The sequence below is a fragment of the Belonocnema kinseyi genome, chromosome 7, assembly GCF_010883055.1.
Source record: "Belonocnema kinseyi isolate 2016_QV_RU_SX_M_011 chromosome 7, B_treatae_v1, whole genome shotgun sequence".
NCBI lineage: Eukaryota > Metazoa > Arthropoda > Insecta > Hymenoptera > Cynipidae > Belonocnema > Belonocnema kinseyi.
Window position 1 is genome coordinate 111,763,637 of NC_046663.1, and position 14,426 is coordinate 111,778,062.

The 14,426-nt window shown below is 33.3% G+C and overlaps 1 protein-coding gene across 2 annotated transcripts in view; it reads left to right on the forward strand.

Annotated features, from left to right (window-relative positions):
• Positions 1 to 14,426, forward strand: part of LOC117177293 (potassium voltage-gated channel protein Shaker) — a 547,777-nt gene that overhangs the window by 424,775 nt on the left and 108,576 nt on the right. For both annotated transcript variants that reach the window (XM_033367887.1, XM_033367888.1), the window contains exon 3: positions 2,065 to 2,330. In XM_033367887.1, the coding sequence (XP_033223778.1) occupies positions 2,065 to 2,330 (266 nt within the window). The remainder of the gene's footprint in view (positions 1 to 2,064; positions 2,331 to 14,426) is intronic.

Below are 14,426 nucleotides of genomic sequence, written 5' to 3' on the forward strand. Positions count from 1 at the left end.
AAACACTAGTAAGTATATACAACCGAAACGACGTACCTGCTAAATCATATCGGCAATATATATTTTTTATTATTCTGTATAAATAAATATATATAATATAGAATAGGGTGGTCTTATATTTTGTATAGATCTCATTTGACAACTGAAAAACAAACATTATTCAATTTTTTAGAGAAGACTATTATTATTTTGTATTAATCTGATATATATTTTACATAAGATCAGTTACATGATTCCAGGTATCACCTGATTTTAACAAATGTACCTCAAATTGGCAAGAAATCCTATACTTAGGATGGTAAAATTCCACTTATTAGGGGCTCAAATTTTGGTTTTGCTAATCTTGTAATTTTGAATATCTGAAATAATCTGCGATTTAATAGCCACACTAAAAAAGAGAAATTTACAAATCTACCTACCTCCTTACGAGTTCTAGAAAACGTCATTTTTGCGCATTTTTAGGATATATTTATGTGATATTATTTTGAGAATCGTTTGAGCTATCAAAGATGTAAGGTATTAATTAGATTCAAAACAACAAATTCTTACGCTCACTTATTGACGAGATTGAAGGGCGATTTGTGAAAAAAATGGAGGTCACTTTCGCATTCACTACGAAAAACTATGTCGGAAATTACACATATCATTTCGTGAACATATTGTTCCCATTTTTATGACTAGTGTAAGTAAGTGTGAAATTTAATTTCAAACACCTATAGATTTTTGAAGTATTTTGTGAAATTTTGTAAGTTACGCGTATTAAAAATATTCAAGGTATATACTGTACAAATAATTAGCATGAGTTACAGAGTGATATGAGCTTACAAGAAGAAGAATTCCATCCGATAATAACCAAATCAAGCGTAGCTTAACATCAGTGATTAAACGAGAAGCCTTTACTGATTACATGCGTCAATGCAGACATCTTGCAAGAAATCGTTTTGTATGCTAAGAATTTTAAAAAAATGTTCCGAAACGTGATTTTTGAAGGTCTTAACCCCTATTATTTCTCAAACTTGTTCTGATACAAATTTTTTGGGTTATTGTGTCAGTAGAAAAGTACTTTTTCGTGTAAAATTAATATAAGCAATATTAATTAAAATCACTGTAATTAATCGTTCACATATCACGTAATATTTTTTTCTCTCATTTAAATAAAGAAGAGAATAAAATTTCCGCAAAGTTAAAAAGGACACAACGATAGAAATAAAATTGTATTGCGTAATATTTGATCTTTCCCTAAGAGGTGTTTCATTATAATTTTTGGAGTAGTTTTTAAATGAATTCTGTATGTTTGATGTCTTGCATATCTGCTTCAGTCATTTAATAACAACTTAAACGTAAGAAAAGAACAAAAAGAGCAATATAACTTGTTAACGAATCTATTATTTTTACGCAAAGAAAAAACTAAATTGTTGAACCTTTAAGTGTAGCTTAAGAGCCCAGAAGAGTTAGTAGAAGTATTTATCTGCCAAATGATAGAAAAAAATTTTGTGAGTATGTAAAAATGCCAACTCTTGGTTGATATATAATGTAAATGTTTCAGCTCCGAATATTAAAATCATATAGTCCAGGGATTACTACTGTAATAACATTTCTTGAACATTTTTTGGTTTAAATTGATGAAAACATGCTTCAAAAAAATTTACATTTCGCGATAGTTACACACACACACACACACACGCACACACACACACACACACAAATATATATATATATATTTGAGATTTGTGACTTGGCCATTGAAATTAAGAAATAGAACCCTTTTTATTGCCATAAAATTTTTTTAGACATAAGGGTATTGAGTTTTATAAATAATAAAAATGAATTTCATGTAGATTTCTTCAAGCCTGGGAATAATTTAATAGAAGGTAGTTTCTATACGTTCGGAAACAACCCATGCCCCCTTCTGTTTTACAGGTCCGTACGTTTAAACTTAGCCCTTATATAAATACGGCTACAATTAGAGTGGCGGCTATAAACGGCGATTATTTTATATGAAATTGGAAGATAAACAACAGGGAAGGTAAAATTCTAATATATTGATTGTCATTTTTGTGACAGGTGAGCGGACTAAGGTTTGAGACGCAACTGCGTACGTTGAACCAATTTCCGGATACACTGCTTGGCGACCCCGCAAGGCGGATCCGTTATTTCGACCCGCTTCGCAATGAATATTTCTTCGATCGAAATCGACCCTCGTTCGATGCAATTCTCTATTACTACCAGAGTGGTGGAAGACTTCGCCGTCCAGTTAACGTACCCCTCGATGTCTTCTCGGAGGAAATTAAGTTTTATGAATTGGGAGAGATGGCGACAAATAAATTTAGGTTTGTACATAATAAATATAAAATAACATATGATATTATTATATGAATGAATACAAGTTCATAGATTTAAGATGGTCAACAGAAAAAACATAGGGTAAATAGTGATTCAGGGAAAAATGATATTCACTCTGAATTCAATGAAGAAAAATCTTAACTTTAGCGATATTTTTCAAACTTACTAATTACTAGTGCAATTTCACTGGGAATCTAGGGATGTATGTCTCATCAACTTAATGAGTCAAAACTCGCCAGTATTTATTGGAATAACTGTATATTATTGGTTAGCGGCCGTTCAAAAAATAGGTAACGCTTTTTCCTGACCCCCCCCCCCCCCTTCGTAACGCTTTGTCTATACTAAGTGTGTGTAAGTATAACATTAGTCTAACACTCGGGGACCCCACCCCCCTTTACAGGTGTTATGTATGTTTTCAATGGCCCCGAAGTTAAGTTAATACTTAACACATAAAATACTGATCATGATAGGTGGCCCAATATACCAAAATACCCAGATGTCGAAAATACAAGCGTTGTGCTGAACTACGATAAATTGAGCTTCCCAAAAAACTCGTATAAACAATATAATATTTAATAATACGAAATTGCATGTGAAAACAGTAACCCTACCCAACTGTCACCCACTAATTTCAATGAAACTTGGCAGAGTGGTCGAACATTCAAAAATACTAGACCCGTGTTTTTATTATATCTGCCCAACTGATTTTCAGGGGTAGAAACCGCCCCTACCAAACCACAAGCAGGCTAACCCACTTAGCCATGGGAATAATGAGTTGAATCGCTTATTTTTCTTAAAATAATTTAATTCTACTTCATAAATTTACTCTTGTAATTATCTACCCCTAAACAACCTTATGCATTTGAAAACATATCCCTAATCCCATAGCCCCTGTAGACAACCCTTACCAAAGCACAAGCAGGCTAACCAACCTAACCATGGCAACAAAACATTTAATAGTTCATTTTTTATAAAATGATGGAATTTCACACCTCTAACAGGTGAACCACCTATCCACCTAACCTCTTACGTACTTAAATACTAGAAAACACCCCTACCAAACTACAAGAAGGCCAGCCCACCTAACGTTAGGAATAGCGAGTTTAATGGCTTTTTTGCTTAAAATGATTAAATTCTGCTTCATAAACTTGCTCATTTGATTATATACTAATTTCCAGGATCAGGCGGGTTAGTCTGCTTGTGATTTGTAGCGGTTGTTTATAGGGATTCTTTCTGACCAAAATAGGTCAATTATACAATTTGTTTACAGAATGATTCTCGACAACTGTATTATTCACCACGACTTCTTTTTTCGACAATTTAAAATTAAGTCTTATATGTTTCAATGCACTTGCACTTAGAATAAATTCCTTGCTATTTTCAATGAATTAGAATCAAGTAAACAATATGGATATTGTTTTCCAGATCCTTTTTCGACGTAAGGGTATTGGAATCAAGACCCAACCTGAAAACTGGATTTTCTCATTTTACCCCATAAATACTAGAAATACATCTTTTCTAGATAATCAGGGCTTAGTCCTCTTTTCAATTAAATCATTATTCGGAGTAGAACATTGGCTAATTCAAATAGTTTTTGTATAAGGTGTGTTTTTTTTATTCGAACCCCAGCATTTGAAAAAAACGTCTCAAATAAAAGCTATTGAAATTAAACAATTTTTCACCTGGAATAAAAATTTGATTCAATGCAGGAATCGGCCCTAATGATTTAAAAAATATGTAACTCTAATATGTATGAAGTAAAATGAGAATTCTATTTGGATCGCTTTGCAAGGACTGAACCATTGGGTGAGAGTCGGTACGCTTAGGACACTGATATTTTGTATTTTTATCTTCAAAAGGAAAGACTAATGTCAAAACTCAAAATTGATGTACACGTCTCAATACTGTAGCACTTGATCATATTACTCATTTATTTCAAATAGAACACATCGTTTCCGCATTTAAATATAAAAAGCTAAATAATCTAAATCTGCAATCTCTCCAAAACATGTCGGGGTACAAATTGGGAAAGTACGTTAGGGACTCATCAAAATTGAAATTTGTAATATTTTAAATCCTCAATTAATTATTTTAGTTAAATTGATTTTAATTACACAATTTAGTAACTTTTTATAATAAATTTTAAAGAAATTTAGCTTTAACCCTTATTGACCCAATTTGTCCGTTTTTGTGCGTCAACTTTAAGTACCGACTACTTTGTTAATTATGCTGGAAAAGATCTGAAAATTTATTGGCGGGTATTCTTAAGTGTCCTCTTTCAGAATCTGACCCGAAAATTTCGAAAAAAACCATCCCTTTCCACGCCATTTTTAAATTTGAAAAAAGAAACGTGATTTTTTAACATAGTCTTGAAATAGCTAAAATCACAAAAACTCCCGCTCAAAATGTCCAAATAATAAAGTTATACACACAGAAAATTCATTTTTCATTATTACACGAAGTATGAAAAAACAAAAACTGACAATTGAGAACAACTGTTAGGGATATTACAGAATTCGTTAAATTATCGGTTGCGATCTTTTCCAAGGCTTATCACAAAATAAATCGCAAAACTATCGTGAAAAACTTAAGTTCATTTGATTGAAAAGCCTGAAATGGAGAAATCACTAAAATAGAATAGTTTAGTTGTTATAAGACATAAGTCTATACAAAGAGGTTATAGGAAGATTAGTTATATATATATAAACCTGAGCTATCTCTGGTGTGGTTTTTATAAAAAAATATCCTTTAGACAGAATATTTTGTTGGGTTATTTGAAAGGATAGGATAAGTACTGCGAAGTAATATAGTTTATAGTATTGAATAGTATGTATAGTGCCAAAATTTCCAGATCTGCTCGCGAACGGGACTCTCCAGGAGAAATCAGTCTTTAATTCACTGCCCTGCACATTTTAATTTTCGTTATGTGAATAAGGTGGCACCTAGTGTTTCCAAATGGATTTTTCGTGGTGAACACGAATTTGAGTTAAAAAACTTCTGGGCTCAACAAAAAAATCACGTCAGGTTTTTGATAAAATAGGGGTGAAACGCCTAAAAACGGCGTTCTTAACCATTTTTGAAAAATTGTAGAGCTTAACCATGACGTGCTACAAACTTCGCTAATATCCGAAATGAAAGGCTGAAACAAGCCCTTTCCAATGAGCCCTATGTTCAATTAATCGCATGCGCCCTTAGAGTGGGCGGGGGGTGTTTGTGCCTAGGGCTGGAAGAAGAAAATGAAAACAGAAAATATTTTAACATACTGACACCCACGCCTAGGCATAATAAAATGGGCAGTGCTCTTAAAGGTTTTAAGGGTCGCTGATCACGAATATACAGTTTGGTTGCCTCCCGAGTAACAAGTTTCAAGCGAATAAGATAAAATTTGGAAAAAATGGTTCAACACGAAAAATCCATTCGGAAACACTAGGTGCCACCTTATTCGCAAAACTCATGTAGGGAAGTGTTAATTACGTCATACATGCCTCCATTTTTATGCAACATTTCTGTATATATTTCTGTCCATGAGTCTGGTATTTCCTCCTTTTCTAAAATGTTATTGAGAGGGGAACTCAGATATTCAATCCAGTTGATAGGAACAGTTTTAAGAAATTCCTATGAAATTACGCCAGGACCTGAACTTTTATGTGTCTTATATTTTTAAAGACTTTATAAAGTTTCTTTAGTTACGTGAGAATCAAAAGTTGGGTTCTTACATGCGTCCGAAACATCCAGAAGATACAAAGGGGAAACAAGGTAGTCACGAGGAGGATAGATTTATTGGAGGTAAGCATACCACCGCACCGCTCAAAATCAATGCAGTCCTCAGAAATGGGTCTAAATTGATGACTATTTATTACTTTCCAGAAGGTAAAAGAGTTTTTTGTCGATGAAAGTTAGCGTCAAATGAAAAATCTGAGCGTTTTTCTTCTTTGTCCGCTTAATATACGCATCCCAGGTAGAAGTACACCACCTGTCCAGTATTGGCCCAGTACAGCCTGCCGGTGTTCCAGTACTGGCTGACTGTACTGATCCAGGACTATTCCAGTACTGTCTTGAAATTCTTGATGGTACTGGCGTTCCAGCACTGGCGCAGTACTGACTGCCAGTACTGAGGCAGCGCCGGCAAACCACTGGCGTACTAAAATGCCGGCGGTTATCCCCAAACCGAAAAAATGCTGAAAAATAGTTATTGGTGATAATAATGCCCGTTTTCCATATTCTGACGATTTATAAAAGTCCGGTTTAAAATATGGGTGCGCAGCAGATTTCGGATTTGCTTTTTTTTCTGTGTATTTCACTCCAATAATTGTGTCTGGGTCACTGTGTGTTCCTGCATCTTCTGCAGACGAAATTTGTGAGCCAGCACCTGTGGACATGCGCGACTCTTCTCTAAAGAATTAAGGGCATGTGATACTTCGTCGTGTGGTCAATCGGATATAGTTCCCCCGACTTTTTTTCCACAAAAATGAAAATTTTTTAAAACTGAATTCGGAGATGTTATAAAATATCATGATGGACGTCCCAGGACTCTTTTTTGAGGGATAATAACAAAAAAAATTTATTGTGCTAAATAAAAATTTTATGCATTATTTTGAGGTTACGTCGTTTTCCATCTCTGCCTTTCCGATAGTTTAAAAATTGTCGATGAAATAAACTTTTTTAATTGCCTGCAAACAAAGGTTAGTTCCGGGAGATTAGTTTTATTTGTAAGTCCAAAATTTTTGGCCAAAAATATTGTGTAGTTTGAAAGTAACGCTCGGGAGAATTGTAACACACATAACCTCGAAATATACACACGTTGTTAGCAAAATCAAAATTTTTTGAAAAATAAACACAAAAAAAGTGTGCAGGGACACCGTTAACATGTTAGCTATCATTTCCCAGAATTAGACGACAAAATATTTCTTATCCTAGGAAAAAAGCCGGGGGAATCTAACACTGAAAAAATCGATACTAATTCCTAAGCGCTATGCAAATTAATCACATTTTGCAAAATTAAAACTTTTTTTAATTAACCTACAAAAAAAGTATGTGGGGACGTCTATTAGAATGTGCGCTATCATTTCCCAAATTTTCAAGACAAAGTATTTATTATTCTAGAAAAAAGGCCGGGGGAACCTAAAACTGGTAAAATCGACAATTTTCTAAGGATCACATACCCTTAAGTCAGCGTAAACTATTTCTTTAAAAGTTGAATTTTTGCGCATATTTGAAGAACCTTTCAGCCGTATCCCTGCATTAAAAATCAGATGTCCTACTCTCGTTAAAATTCGAGATTTCTTCCTCACTTAGGCCACTCTGACAACATTTTTTTATCTACTAATTTTCAGACTTTACACTACTTATAACTAGAATAAGCAAATTGTTTTTATACATCTATATCATCACCTCTGAAGTTACATTCGTCACAGATGTCTTTTGCGTTTACGGACACAATGAAATTTTGTATCGGTCAGGAAAAACAGCGTTGGTTGGTTCTCAAGTCTTTGTGCTGATTAGTTACTATTCTGGCGTATTTATTTAAATCGTATAATTGTTTATAAAGTAGAACTTAAAATGTTTCAAGTTAACTGATAAGTTTTTTTTACTTAAGTGTCATTTTTTGTTTTTAATCATTTTAGGTCATTCAGCCATTTTGCACAATAATATTAGATGTTAATTTTTTAAATCCTTGATTATTTTTCTTGAAAATAACTAGAAATTTACATTTTTTAAATTTTTTTCAGAAAAATTTGGTTCACTTTTGTCCTTATTTTTTTAAAGTTCTAATTTTACACCATTAGCACAGTACTGCCCCGATCGTGCAGTCAACCGTTAGCCAGTACTGGGAAAAATACCGCCTGTCTGTACTGGTGGGCACTACTGGGCCAATACTGCGCCGGTGGCGAACTCCGGGCCACTACCGACATTTCCACCTGGGATCATTTCCATTTTTTGGAATTTTTGGCGATAGTCTGAGTTAAATTATTAGCTATTTCATTAACTGATGGATTTTCTGAAAGGCTATTTCGTGAGGCGTCCTTGAGCTCAATGCATTATTTACTGTAAGTACGATCGGAAGGTAATTCTATGTACAGTCATTATAGATTAGATTCACTATTTGTTCTATACTGCTTAATATAATGCATTTGTTATACCTTCAATGCAATCCATCAAATTTTTCTCGCTTATATAATTCGCGTCCAAGTCGATTCCTTTGCTAAAAACATTTATACATTATCAGGGGCTATTTTGTTAGAGAGTTTGTTCAAATCTGAGACTCTGCAATTAACGCGTCCCCACCTACACACATAGCAATATTATTGAGTTTGAATGCAATAAAATTTATTATCTTATTTGACTCAATCAGGAAACGATCAATATCAGAAACTGGGTTGATTTATACACGCCCTTTGATAATATTAAATTATTTACGTCGTAATTTAATGAAAATTATACATTCATCACAAGTACATAGTTTTTCAACTTTATATCCACATGAATTAAATGCAATGAGTAATCTACCATATATGCTCTTCCTTTTTTCCCCGTCTTTGTTTTTTATATGTAGATAACATTGAGTCTTGCGGTTTGTGGTAGAGTCTCGTTAAATGGGGATGTTATAAGCCACGTTTCACTAACGCAAATTATATCGTGGGTTTCCATAATCAAGAGGAAATCCGAGAGATTATTCCACCCTCTGGCTTATCAGAAAAGAATTTTTGGCGAACATCATTTGTAGAGTCGCTATGCATTTTTAGTGGTTTATTTGCCTTTTGGAGATAATTGTGATAGTGTGAAAGAAGTAGGTTGAAGGAAACGACTGATAATATTTTCGAGTTATTTATTGTTAGGATTTTCTTACTTCTTTTCTAATGTGGTTTTCACTTCTTGAGTTTGTCTTCTCTTGTGGCTAATCGAGAAGATTTTTGAGCTACAGGAGTCGTCGCTACAAATATGATAGCTGCTTACATTTTCAAACTTATCTTACTATACATTGTTGAGATATTTCCGTATTTCAGCGAGGTCATAGCTGCCATTGTTCATGATTATTCGAGAAACCTTTAACGACTGCAATTTTTCCTTGATTTTAAAAAACTGCTTATATTCTTTTAGCATTTTGTGCTCGTATCGTCTGTTATCTCGCAGCTCTTCCGTTAAATCATTTGAAAATCCAAGTTTCATATAGCCGAAGTTCTTTGCCATTTCAAAAAGACTCGATGTACAATCCACAATTGCAAACGATCATAGTAAATCCCAGAGATATTATTTATATGAAGTTGGATAACAACGCTACAAACAATTGAAAATTAAATTTATCCGAAGCCAGATAATTTTTATCACGAGGCAGATAAACATTATCTATCGTCGGATAATTGTAGTTGTCAATTGTTTGCAACGTCTTTATCCAACTACAGATAAATAATATCTCTGGGATTTACTGTGATATGAATATTGGCTCTTGAGCTCTCCTGTTTGCGCAGTTTTCTTACAGACATAATGACAATGCCTGCTATGTTAACTTCTTTTTTGTCTAGAATTTTCAGAAGATGTGTGTTTTATTTTGAATAGAGGAATATTTTTGGTTCTTTCCTTGTTCAAAAATAGTGAGTTCTTGATTCACAATCACGAACTTTATTTTTAAGAGCTATATTTCTGCGCTTCAATTCACGATACTTACCTTAACATTTTTTTCTTTAACATCTTTATATCACTTTCCTGAATTCCTCGTTATTTTTCATTATTATTCACTGGCAATTTATGCGTATGAGCATACACAAGCTGCAGAGAGAGGAAGTTTCAAAAGTATAAACCACTAAATTATATTTGCAACTAATGAATTTGAGAAGAAATTTCACAACATTTTACGACGGTGGTAACCATTTCGGAAAAATATATGTTTTTTCTATAGTTTTTGAAACTTAAACTCCAAATATCTCAAAACACTTATCAACGCCGATTTTGATAAAATGCGTATTAAAAAAGAGCTTAGTATTTCTTGAATAGCGTTGAATAGCGTTAATAATATCTTAGAATATCTTTAAATGTCTATTATAGCTATTTAGGTCAGTAAACGATAAATTGAAGCAATGCAATTTTCTTGAAAAATAGTCTAGACACCTAATTGAACCAACTACCTATAATAGAGTCCTATATTACTACAATTTAGCGAAACTTGAACGAAATCGAAAAACATATGTTTTCGGTAGTGCGCTTATATATCAAATGGAATGCCCTATTTTTAAATTGACTTATCTCATTGAAACTGATTTCCTAAACGTACTGACTCTCTAAGATTTTCACTGCAGGATTCACATTTTTTTCCTCGCATTATTAGACACGCGAAACACTTCTTGCAGCAAAAAATGTAGATGATAGACCTAATATTTTTGGTGCTAGGCGTCAAAGGGCATAAATGTGTAAGTATTTGCATAGCAGCATACTGTCATCCAAACTAAAAAAATACGTAAGTCCAGTCTCACTCGAACTGGGAAAATCGAGAAAAGCTGTTTGCCCAAAGAACTCTAAACATCGAATACAATTTTGAATAATTAAGCTAAACTGTTTGGGTTAAAATGATATTCTTTTCATGCTTTGCAGTAAAGAATTGATTTTTACAACAATTTATATTAGAAAATGGACTTGCTAATTTTAGCTAATTGCGAAAAGTAAAAAATACAGGGCAAAAAGAACACAAAGTGACTTGCGGACGATGCCTTTGTCGAAGAGCTCGAGCGTAGCGTCGAAATACAACAAATCATAATTGGAGAAAAATGGATGTTTAAATAGAGATATTCAAAGCGTACGATTGTAGCACTTATCATGCTGATATTCATGCCAAACATCTACTATTTTTTGTAGATGTTAGGCATGAAAATATTGTTATGTTAAACTAAAACACATTCAGATGCTTAAATCGTCCGAGCGCATGCGCATCGTGCACTGTAATGTCACGACTATACAGGGTTGGCTATATTCGACGAAAATATTTGGCAACACTGTAACTTTTGACAGAGATGACAGATCAAGTAATGACGTAGCGCGTCTGAAGCATCAGTCTAAGGAGATTTTTTCCATGGAGCAGTACACTCCACGCGAACGCTCTCAGACTGTTGAAATTTACATTCAACAAAACAAGTCAATTGTGAAAACTCAACGTGCATGGAGTCTTCAGAACACTGGCCCGTACGACTGCGATATTTTCATCCGATCGCCTTGGTCACTTTTTATTTGGACGCTTGGGATTAGTAAGTGTCTCACCTGATGAAAATCTTTCATACAAACGATACAATGTAGTCGCAGAAGGCGCAGTTTTCACTTTATTTATTTTTCTTCATGCACGTTGAGTTTTCACAATTGACTTGTTTTGTTGAATGTAAATTTCAACAATCTGAGAGCGTTTGCGTGTAGTGTACTGCTCCATGGCAAAAATCTCCTTAGACTGATGCTTCAAACGCGCTACGTCATTACTCAAATCAAAAGTTACAGTGTTGCCAAATCTTTTCGTCGAATATGGCCAACCCTGTATTTGACGGCTATATATTTTGAATATTACAATTATGGAATATGACAGTTTTGCAACATTTCCAAAGAATAAAAATTAGCTATTCTTAAGGGGGCAATGGGGAATAAGCACTTGCAAAATTTTTTTTTTTATAGTAAAATATTTTTAAAATATTGTGTCAACATTTTAAGTCAATCGGAGCAGAACTGTTGAAGTTTTAGATTTAAAGCCGACCCTCCTCATAGACCGCAGCTGCGCTTGAAAATATAGGAACGTGCCCGAAGATAATGAAAAATACTATGAAATAATAGAATTTTTATTAATTTTCACTACACTTTCTACAATTGTGAAGTGTGCACAGTGTAATGGAAAAAAGAAGGAGCAGAAATCTTTAAAAAAATTAATTTTTATCTTCACTTTTTCAATGTTTAAAACTTTAAACGAGTTTTTCTCGAAACCAATTTTTAAAAGTCCGTTCCAGCGATTTTACAAAAATTACTGAATCGATCCTTTTCAAACTTGGTAAACTTTTTCTACATATAAAAATCCTCCCCCAACGATAATTTTGTTTAATTTTGTTATATTAACGTTGTTTTTCACTTAGAAAATGACGAAATTAGTCGCACAAATCGTATATTTTACTTCAAATGATCACAAAAATAAAAAAAGAATAAAAAATTCCTAAAAATAATCGTTGGGATTACGACTTTTTTCTATCCAAACGAGGGAACAATGATCTTAAGTTTCAGGTTATATTCCCGTTAATAAGAGATGAATAGAGAAAAATCAATATTTTCAGAGTTCAGCGTGAAAGTGAAGATTATTCTATTACTTTGAATGCGCGATTTTTCCATCTGTATAAAATTTCATTATAAAAATATGATATTTTCGAAACTTATTAATTTCTATTTCCATAGTGACCTTCGCATAGTTTCCTATTCCCCAAATGAGAACGTGTTCTCAATATATTTAATTTATTCTAATTGTATACCGATAGGCTCACCTCACAGAGATGTCTTGTATTCCGCAAAAGTGTTCATATTCATCAATTTAAGTCTGCCTCTCTAGAGTTAAAATTAGTTTAATTCACATATTTTACATTAATACATTAATACTTTATTTAACACGTTGAAATAAATTATTAATATATAAATAAATATAAATTTGAATATTTTCCTAATTTCTTAGTCATAAAACGATTTAATAATAAAAATTAGGTTAAATAAATGCTTCCGTTAAATCTTAGAAAGTTGATTGAAAGGAATAGGTTTTACAGTTTTTCTTTTCCCGTTTTGGAGGATTTTTAGACGGAGGAAAAATCGCGTATTCATAGGAATACAAGTTCCTAATTCTTCTGAATTTAACGCTTATTACCAGGTTGACTCTGACTAATTTGGCAAAATGATTATAAATTTAAAGTAAAATTTAAGTATAAGTAACTTAAAATAGATAGAATTTTACATACAGATTACAGAGCATTCGTTCTCCGATTACTAACCTCTGTTTTTATTTTGAATTAAAAATATTGAACATAACCTCAACTTGACTGAATGTATCATCTGATTGACATTTTATACCCTTTATCTGTTTTTCGTTCATGCATGAACATTAAAGTTAATTTAAAATGAACAAATAAGTTATAAAGTAATTGCTTAAATCTCCATCAATAAGGAAACTCCTCAAATATATTTATAGTCGTTATTTGACATAACTTTTCAATAACTACAGATGCTAAATTTGAACATCTAGATCGTTGTCCTATAGTTAAACATAAAATATGTTAACCCTGATCATCTAGATGTTACGTTTGAACATCCATTTTTCTCCGCGCACGTAAGGGACACTGTATTCAGCGTCCCTTACTTACATGAACAATCGTCGCCAGCGTATTCGCCAGCGTACCCGATATGACTGTTGGCGCTCGAAGCGGCAGCAAACGAAAATTCTCGTTATATAGAAATTCAAATAATGGGTACACTGTTTGAAGGCGTACACTGAATAGCGTTTGAATGTGTACACTGGTTTAGCGCGCCTAGGGCGCGCGACTGTTGATTCTCGCGCTTCGCGCTCCTTAATGTATTTATCTCCCGCTCCGCACTCTATAATGTATTTACCTCGCGCTCCGCGCTCGGTCTTTGTATATTCTTTACACTTGTGCACAGATTTTTTTAAACTAAAAGTCAAAACATCGATAACAGTGATTTGGTGATAGTGACTTATTTTTTGTTAAAGCTCCTTTGGCGCTAACGAATACATTCTCATCACGTATCTCGTGCTTCGCACTTGAATTTGTACCTCAACTTGTATATCATTTAAATAAATGTATATTATTACAATTCATAACATGCATTGATATTAAAACAGACTCAGTTTCATTGTCTATTTAAAAAAAACGCATTCTTTAAAAAACTTTGTTATTAAACATTTTACTGCAACATCTGCCGGTTTTCCAAAAACTGAATTTACTCATTTCCAATTTTATTTTTATGATTTAAACGTAGCACATACGGTCGAAACATCAGCCTTACCTTTTTCAACTTCTAAATTAAATACCTACCTCAGTGACCAACAAAACTTCGATTAATGAGGGTTTGGG